Below are 9,969 nucleotides of genomic sequence, written 5' to 3'. Positions count from 1 at the left end.
GGGAATCACAGCGGAGCCCATCGCCCGCGGCTCCCCGCGCAGGGGGAGACACCCAAGTGTGTCTCTCCGGGACAGACATCTCGAAACCGAGAATTTGAGATTCCCCAGAGCCTTGAGGAGGAGCAGAGAGCCGCGGCTTGCTCCGCTCCCTTTCCACGGTGGGCATGCTGAGCGCTGCGCTTCGACACCGCGTAAACCGCGAGGGACCAACGCCGGGGGATTATTCCAGGGGGGCAAAAAAAAAATTAAAAAATTCAAAACTAATAAGCGAAGAAGCCAGCAGAGGAGCTCCTGACGCGGCGGGCGGAGCCTCCGCGGGCCAATGCGGGGCGGCGGGCGGGCACGGCCGGAGGAAGCGGCGGCGGCGGCGGGGCCGATGCGGGCGGCGGGGCCGGGGGCGCGCCCGGGCGCCGCGACAGCGACAGCGACAGCGAGAGCGGGCGGCGGGGCCTGGCTGCTGCTGCTGGCGGCGGCGCTGGCGCTGCTGCTGGCGCTGGTGGTGCGGCAGCTGCTGAAGCAGCGGCGGCCGCCCGGCTTCCCGCCCGGCCCCGCGGGGCTGCCGCTGCTCGGAAACATCCCCGCGCTGGGCGCCGAGCAGCCGCACGTCTACCTGCGGCGGCAGAGCCAGATCCACGGGCAGGTACCGGCGGCCCGGGGCCCCGCGGGAGCGGGGAGGGCCGGACCGGGCACCGGGAGCCCGGCGGGGCAGCGCCCGGGGCGGGGGCGGCGGGCGGAGCGGGAGCGCGGGGCTCCGGCGGGACCGCGGCTCGGAGCGCTTCGGGGTTGAGACACTCACAGATACTTACAGACACCTACAGATACTTATAGACACCTACAGATACTTGCAGATACTTACTTACAGCCCGCCAGCCTCGCTGTGTAACCACCGATCTTCTTCTTTCTTCTTCTTTTTTATTTCCATCAGCCAGTTTTAAGCAGCCAGACTCCTCTTACGAGCTGCGTAAAAGTTATCTCCCAACTAGATCCAACATCAATAACAATAACAATAACAATAACAATAACAATAATAACCTTCTTCAAGCAAAATGCTAGGACAAATGGAATGGAAATAGGTAGGGAAATGTGTTGTCAAGTACGCCAAGATTTCCCTTGCCTGGAATGCTGTACGGAGTTTGTCCTCTGCAAAAAGCTCCTGCAGAATTTGAGGGAACTTGGAAACAGCGCGTTAGGATTTGGGAGGTTCTGGAAAAACACAGTCAAAGGGTTTAAAAAAAATTTCATGTGTGATATAGGAAAAAAGATAAATAATCTAGGCCTAAACTCACAAATAGTTTGCAGAGTTATACTAGAAGTGTCTTCTTGACACATAAAAAAAGAAGAGCCATTGTAACAGTGAAAATACCAAGTTTGCTAAAATGAAATAGACTCATAGAATCATTTAGGTCAGAAAAGACCCTTAAGATCGAGTCCAACTGCTAACCCAGCATTGCCAAGTCTGCCACTAAACCATGTCCCCAAGAGCTACATCCACACAACTTTTAAAATGCTTCCAGGGATGACAACTCCACCACTTCCCCCAGCAGTCTGTTCCAGTGCCTGACAGTGCTTTGGGTGACAACCCCGGTGTCACAGAATGTATAATCAGGCTAACACAATTTTATATTGTGGATGTCACCAGCTTTGATATAGAGAAAAATCTAAAGATTTGTGATTGTAAAAATACAGATTTCTAGCACTGAGGGAATGTATGGAAAGGGATCTAAGGTTTCAGTCTTGAGTTTAGGCTCAGGTTTAATTTTTAAAATGTAGATTCAGATTTTGGTTTTTTTTAATATGTGCCTTCTGCAGGCTGTATTGTACTTTTCTCCATAGCACCTTGTGCCAACCCCTTGTGGAAATGGGAGCTGGGCCTAGCTGGGCTCTGCTCTCAGCGGTTGGCTGCCCCCCTTTGGCTCTCTCTCCTCTCTAAGGGCAGTATGAATGTGTCTCCAGTCCTTAATTTGGAGAGCTGGTTTCTTTAGGCACACAGCAAAGCACAGAATGTAGTGTGGGCTAATTAATTTTATCTTTTAACAAAGCAAATTAGCTCATCACAGGCTCTCCTGTATCATGCCACAGCTGTCCCACCTCTGGCCACCTGTGTGCCCTGCTGAAGGTTATTCAGCTCTGCATTTCACATTGATGTTCAGTATTGTTTCACTTTTTCATTCCTTGTGCTCAGGATTGGGTTGTAATAACATTTGGCACTTCTTATTCCTTTTTTTTTGCCCCCCAAAGATCTTCAGCCTGGATCTTGGGGGTATATCTGCTGTTGTGCTGAATGGCTATGATGCAGTGAAGGAATGTCTCCTCCATCAAAGTGAAATTTTTGCAGACAGGCCATCTCTCCCCTTGTTTAAGAAGCTGACAAACATGGGAGGTGAGTGCTAATGTCTTTTGTATAATGTCTTTTGTAATTTTTGTCCCATAGATGAACAAATCACATGAAGCATCTGCTTTAGCCATTTTCTCTACTTTATGTCCTTTCCTAAAATACTTGATGCTTCTTTAAAGATACTGTTTGAAAAGGACTGTCACTCGTGGACTATGTTCCATAGCAAGATGTCTGAAATATTTTGTCTCACTTTTTTTGTCTTGTTGAATAATTTGATTATCTTATGGGGGAAGGAAAATAAAGCATTGCATAAAATACTGTATCAAAATATTTTTTCAGGCTTACTGAACAGTAAATATGGCAGAGGATGGACAGAACACCGCAAATTAGCTGTAAATACCTTTCGAATTTTTGGATATGGTCAAAGGTCCTTTGAACACAAAATTTCAGAAGAATCTCTGTTTTTTCTTGATGCCATTGACACATACAAAGGCAGACCCTTTGATCTTAAGAACTTGATAACAAATGCCGTTTCAAACATTACTAACTTGATTATTTTTGGAGAACGTTTCACATACGAAGACACTGAATTTCAGCACATGATTGAGATTTTTAGTGAAAACGTTGAGTTAGCTGCTAGTGCTTCTGTATTTTTATATAATGCTTTTCCTTGGCTTGGTATCTTGCCATTTGGGAAACACCAGCAGCTGTTTAAAAATGCAGCTGAAGTCTATGAGTTCCTTCATGAGCTTATTGAACGTGTCTCTGAAAATAGGAAGCCTCAGTCACCTCGACATTTCGTAGATGCATATTTAGATGAGATGGATTGCAATGGAAATGACCCAGAATCTACCTATTCAAGAGAAAATTTAATTTTCTCCGTTGGAGAACTCATCATAGCTGGGACAGAAACCACCACAAATGTTTTAAGATGGGCAGTGTTGTTTATGGCTCTTTATCCAAACATTCAAGGTAAGAAATTTGACATTTTTGAGAAACTGATTCACTTTCCTATTGCAAATTCAAAATGCTTTTCAAAGTGGTGCATTGATCCATAATCATCACCAAAAAAAAGGCTTTTATATCTTATTCTATTGTCTCGTTTACCAAATATACTATGGACAGAGGTGGAAAGCTTGTTTTAAATGCAGACAAAGAGGGTATCAAAAATCAAGTGTTATGATAAAATTTTAACATATTATTTTGCAAATACATTTTTACGAAGCTCTAATACTTTTAAGTATTTCTAATATATTTAAGTTTAGCATTGTGATGCATGATCTGTTGTTGGCATATGTACTAATCTATGTAGTTAATAAATAATAAGAAAATGTAATTAAATATGAAAGTAATAAACTAAATTAAAAACCTACAAGTGTCAGCAAAAATGTAAATCAGGCTGTGGTGAACAATTTAGATACAATTCTTTTTATCTTAAGTGCCCCAGTTCACAACAGATTTACATATCGACAGGAATACTTATACTTTTGGAAGAGCAGAAGTGGCATTTAAAAATAAAAAGATGTGTTATAGACATTCTGAAGACAGTAATAGATATCTGAATGTTAGACTAGACATTTTGAGGAGAAGTTTGGATTCTAGAAGTGAACACATTTCTGGTTTCACTGCCTCCAGTTCACTCTTCCTGCCAAAACCTTAGCAGTGCTGGTTCAGTTGGGGCTTCCAGCATTTGGGGGATGAGAGACCCAGACAACTTGGAAAGTTACTACTGGTACTTTGACCAAAAAATATTGCTCTAATATCAATTTCACCATTGTTTCAGAATGGGGATAGTAACACTAACCATGTATAAGAATATAGAGTCTAAATTTAAAAGCTTGGAAGCTCTGTTTTTTATACAAGGTATATCAGGTTTCAGTATTCTTTTAAAGTGTGTATGTATACATACAAATACTTTTGCTTAAATTAAAATGTAAAGGCTGTTACAAAATAAACCTCAGCTTTTATTCCTAACAGGGCAAGTCCAAAAAGAAATTGATCTTGTCATTGGCCCAAACAAAATGCCCACCTTGGAAGAGAAGAGCAAGATGCCCTACACTGAGGCTGTTCTACACGAGGTTCTGAGGTTCTGTAACATTGTCCCACTAGGGATTTTCCATGCAACTTCCAAAGACACTGTTGTACGTGGTTACACGATTCCTGGAGGCACCACAGTCATCACAAACCTCTACTCTGTTCACTTTGATGAAAAATACTGGAGCAATCCAGAAGTGTTTTTTCCTGAGAGGTTTTTGGACAGTAATGGGCAGTTTGTCAAGAAAGATGCATTTATTCCTTTTTCCCTAGGTAAGAGCAATTCCTTCCTCTGTTCCTTTTCACAAATCCAGAGATGTGTAAAGTGTGAGGGATGGCAATAAATGGACAGAATGATACCCTCAGTTCTGATTTAAGGATATCCAATATAATTCAATTTAAAGATATTCAATATAACATGCTCTGGAGATAACAAATTTTAGCAAAACATCTTTTATATAGATGAGCTCAGTATTATATATAAACTAATAAAAATCCTCCTTACAAAGTTTTAATAATTGCCAGTTAATAATGATTGGCTGTAGATGTAATTAAGAAAATAGTAGGGGGAAAAGGCTAAAATTCACAATGTAATTTTTTTAAGTTTCTTCTACCTAGATTGGCACTTCAAGGCAAGATACAGTAAGTAACAAGTGTATCTAAATCAATTTGACAGAATTGCTTTCAACGGCACTTGTGAGCAACAAATTCTCTAAAATCAGTTTCTTAGTGTAAGTTATCACCTATCCTTCTTACAAAATACTTCCACCAGGTTCACACAGCACTCCTAGAACACAGAAATGACCATTCCTATTCTTCATAAGAGCAAAAACTGTGACTGGAGATATCTTAAATCTTTTTAAAACCTTTTTTTCAATTCAGGAAGAAGACACTGTCTGGGAGAGCAGCTGGCTCGAATGGAAATGTTTTTGTTTTTCACCTCGTTGCTACAACGATTTCACCTGCATTTTCCTCATGGAGTGATCCCAGAGCTGAAGCCAAGGCTGGGGATGACCTTACAACCCCAGCCATACCTCATCTGTGCTGAAAGGCGGTGAAGGGAAGGGCTGAGATGTAGCACTGTGCTCCCAGCTACAGCTCAGTGTCCTTTGCCTTCTGTTCCTAAAATTGTTCAAGCCAGAATAACAAAAATTTAAAGGACTAATAGTTTATTTTTTACTTGGTTTTCACAGAAAAAAAAAATAAATAAACAAACAAACCTGAGCCAAAGGTGTGGAGCACATCCTGTGTGAAACTGGTGTTTTCACTCCATACTATATTGAATCTAACTTCTGACAGAGTTTTTAAATATTTAATACTTAGCTAGCCATTTTACTTTGAGAGGATATTTTCATAAGCATTCATATTCATGGAGAATATGGTTCAAAATTTTTATGCTTGAATTCATCCATGGAAATATCATTTACATTATTCCAGCTAAGCCATCCTTTATAATTATCCATGAAATTTTCATAGCTAAAAGGGTTTTAAAAAGTGTCTATTTAAATATATGTAACCAAGAATAAACTATATTTTCCAGCCTTAATAAACAGATTGTCTGTTAAAGTATTTTATTCCTTCTTTCTTCTTGCCCTATCTTCCCAGTTCATAATTTTCTAGTGAATCAGATAGCCATGAATTCACTTTTATGGCTTGCTTCTCACCTAGCATTATACACAAAGTGTTCTGTTATTGCCATACCTCTGACAATCACAGGGCTTTTGTTTCTCCAGTATATTGCATTTCCACCTGTCCTCCACTGCCTCTATGTAATGATTAATCTCTGCTTAAATAGTCTGAAAAAGGCAGTATTTGTGTTACTAGAGTCACATGCAACTATACTAGAAGTAAAGAAAACAAACTGCTCACCCTTCTGACCAGAGGAGAGAGTTTTGGGGATGAGGATGGGGAGAAACAGATTTTAAATTAATTTTAAACACAAGTTTTAGGTGTAAGGGCCACACTTGGCTTCTGCCAGCTTCATTTATTATTCTTGCCAGCTCTTGCTTTGTGGTTATTGGTCGATAAAGATTTGTGTCTGCAGACCTTGCAGGAGCAGCTGAAACTCCAAGCACAGTATTTAGTCCCCTCTGTGTGGGGGGAGAGGCACTCAGGACAGGGTTCAGAACACAACAAGCAAGCAGTTATTTAAAGACAGGGCTGAGTGTTGGACCTGGCTTTTTACACAGACAGTGCTGCATCTTGGAGCTGCAGGGAAATTGAAAGGCAGGAATTGCGGTTTGTCTGCTGACCTGATGTTTTCAGCTTATACCAAAGAGAAATGCTTCACTTCTTTTGAAAGAGCAAAAGAGAAAAAGCAAAGAGAGCTAATACCAGCCCACTCACATAACAGACTGTTGAGTTCAGATGCAGCAGGTCCAGATTATTTTACCCATATGTGTCACAGAGAGCAGCTCTTACACAAGTTCCTGTTTCTCTGAAGAGGTTGGGCAGGCTCCTCCACTCCCTGAAAAAGTGCTTTTGGTAGAGAAGATTTAAAACTCAAAAAAAGAGAGGAAGGAGGCAAACCTGATTGCTGTGCATTGGACAATAACAGAATAAAAATATTAAAAAAAAAAAAACTGAATAAACCACTCCTAAGCCATTGGCAAGCAGTGGGGTTAGGAGTCATGATCAAGGTTTTTCTGGATACCAAGTAGATGCTGTGTGCTTGTGAAATGCCTAAGGAGAAATTGTGAAATCTACTAAGCTTAGTATGAAGCAGTCCTGAGCAGTTCAGCACTAGTTTTGGAGTCATGGCAATTCTTCCTGTTCCCAACCCTGTGCTGTTAGATCAGACAGCCACAGTTTGTTTAGTATCTGGTCTTGCTTTCTGGGTTGCAAGAACTCTAGTCCATCCTTTGGTTAAACATGGCTCAAATAATGCTAATTGAAGTGAGGGGAGGATTAAAAAACATCAAGTACCAGTTCTTGCAGGGACCCATGCTCAAAATGCAGCTGACCAGTTATAATTCCCTTTTGCTGAGGTATTTTGAGATCTAACTCCTGGCTAGTCTTTAATCCATTTAATGAGAACCTCATTGATTATATGTCGTTCTGGTTTCTAAATCAAAATGCCTTATAAAAGCCTCAGAATATCAATCCAAACTTTTACCATTACCTGCCAACTTATGTTCTCATTTAAGCAATCAAATACGTTTGACAAACTGTCTTTTCTCTAAATCTGTATCAGTATTAGTCATATTTACATGTTTCATTCTCTATCAACTTTTTCATTCTTTTCCCTCTGACTTGGAATTATCCTAGTGATCCAATTTAATAATTTGAAATATTGACATAATAGTAGGTTTTCCTAGTCCTCTGGAATTTCTCCACTGTATCAACATTGATTACAATAGGCAGCCAGAGGTTCAGAATTTCCTGATGGGGTGTTCAGAGAATTCCAGCTGAATATCTAGGTTAGATAGCAGCTGGCTGCTATTTAACATTCTTTTGAGATTAAAGGTTGATATATTAACCAGTGTGTCTTCATAAAGGCTGCAATCAGAACCACTGTAGTGTCTTAAATCCTCCTTTCAAAATCCCTGTCCTTACATTTAAGTTTTTGGGTTGTTTTTTGCCATGTTAGCATCCCTAGAGACTGAAAAGGGAGCACTACTAGCATGTCATATATGACATTGAAAAAATGCTGGAGAAAAATCTTACTCATTACCACTCAATTTCCTGAACTTCCAGCAGTTTCAGTAATACTGGTGAACACATCTTTAGTATGAACTTAATAAATGCAGGATGATTCATTAAATAATTAATTCAGAAATTAAATATACAAAAGAAGATTTCATAAAAATTCAATAAATACTATTGCTTCTCTGAAAGTAAGCAGTTTAAACTCACTGTGATATATTTTTAAATATATCCAGAATGTGTTTAGCCTGAATTGAGCTTAAGGGTTTGTGCAAGCACTACAGAGTGGATGAGGCAGATTATATCATCATGAGGATAGCAAGTTCTTGAGAAAAGTAGCAAGGCTCAGAGAAAAACACAGTGAAAAATAGCAAAATCCCTTTGAAAAATGAGTGAAAATTAGATTGTGTAAATTTCATAACAATGCATTGGATATGAAAACAGAAAGATTCAGGATAAGTGAGGTGGGGGCAAAAAGGTGCCAGATCAGAATTCATCTTTGGCTGAGACAGCTGGACTGATGAAAATACAAGATAACATGGCCAAGATCAGGGAACTATTCAGTAAGAGTTTGAAAGGAGAACTTGCAGTATAAATTGCTCTGTGAAGGCACACACAGAAGGCTGATATGTGTTTTCATACCAACGAGTTGTCCCAGGTGTTTTTTTGGCACGGGGCTGATCATTCAAACCCTCTGTCTAATCAAGATCAAATTAAACTACGGTTCTGGAAATCTTCTGCCTTCCTCTGTCCTTCCATAACAATGTAAATTGGGCATCAGCAGATTCTCCCCACTCTAGATTATCCCTTCAGGCATTTTTGAAGGCTGTCATCTCCCTCCATGTCATTAGAATTAGGCAGAAGCCACACTCAGAGTGGTCCTTCCTTCGGAAGACTGCCAGGCTTCAGGAGAAGTTACATTTGTTACATTCTTCCGAATAAGTAACATTCCAAATAGATTAAATCCATTAAAATAATGGGAGCATATCAGGAATGTGCAATCTAATCCAATATCTTGCTATTACTGCAGCAGATGGCTGCTTGCCAAAAAATTTTACATATGATGTAGACTGGCCTATAGAAATATTCCAGAAAACAGAATAAACTTACTGTTTATTCTGCTGCTGTTTTCAAGTGCTGACTTCCTTTTCTACACTCATGCAAAAAAAAAAAAAAAAAACTTAAAGGAAATATTTTTAATTTGTGTAAACTACAATTTATCAGAAGCATGAAAAAATATTCTGTATAAAAAAGCTTTTATATTACAGTTAATTTGTTCAGATGCTTATCCACAGTAGGTTCATCAGAATCCAGACAACAGGATCCACCCTTCCACGTCTCATGGGCATTTATATCCTCACTAAAATCATTGTTCAGGTCCCTCACTAATACAGGTAATACAGATACAGCTTCATAACAATAAGGAATGAAAGTCAGGGAACAGAATCCCTATGGATAAAACATCTGAAAGAATTCCAGTTATTCTCAGGTAATTAAGTTTCCTTTCTCCACAGGCATCTCTGCTTAAGGAGTCAAAATGCCCTTTTGGTTCTCTTCAACTTACACAATAAGGTCAATATAAAAAAAAAAAAAACTAGTGCTGAACATGCACCACAGCAGAATTTTTTAAGCCTAATTTTTCCAGGAAAAACATTGGTACTTACGACCCTTCTTTAGCTGATATAGTTTAGGAAGTTAATTTAATTGCTTTTTTTTTTTTTGGAAGCATAAAAATTGCTTTATAAAGCCACTTTGTGGCATTTTCAGATCCTGTTCCATTTTATTTTACATTCTGTAAAGACACACCATTTCTCTCAAGGAACATACAGTCTAAACTGCCACACTATAGAGAGAAATGCAACAATTAATATTGCACTTACTTTACCACAAATTATAGGTATAATCTATAAAATGTTCAAGCTCTTTGTGCCATAATGAACTTCATGTTATAGAGG

The 9,969-nt window shown here is 39.8% G+C and overlaps 1 protein-coding gene across 2 annotated transcripts; it reads left to right on the top strand.

Moving 5' to 3' along the window:
- The first annotated feature begins 376 nt into the window (after positions 1–376).
- On the top strand, positions 377–5,939 carry LOC130254318 (vitamin D 25-hydroxylase). 2 transcript variants are annotated; one of them, XM_056493726.1, is made up of 5 exons: positions 377–640; positions 2,239–2,380; positions 2,675–3,307; positions 4,313–4,642; positions 5,252–5,939. In XM_056493726.1, exons 1-5 carry the CDS (start codon positions 377–379, stop codon positions 5,425–5,427), a joined length of 1,545 nt encoding a protein of 514 aa, XP_056349701.1. In that variant the 3' UTR covers positions 5,428–5,939. The 2 variants fall into 2 exon arrangements, with proteins under 2 accessions (XP_056349701.1, XP_056349702.1); XM_056493727.1 differs by lacking the exon at positions 377–640 and having other exon boundaries at positions 2,291–2,380; positions 3,111–3,307.
- Positions 5,940–9,969: the final 4,030 nt, after the last annotated feature.

This window comes from Oenanthe melanoleuca, chromosome 5 (genome assembly GCF_029582105.1).
Source record: "Oenanthe melanoleuca isolate GR-GAL-2019-014 chromosome 5, OMel1.0, whole genome shotgun sequence".
Classification (NCBI taxonomy): domain Eukaryota; kingdom Metazoa; phylum Chordata; class Aves; order Passeriformes; family Muscicapidae; genus Oenanthe; species Oenanthe melanoleuca.
This window is presented reverse-complemented; position numbering and strand designations above follow the sequence as displayed.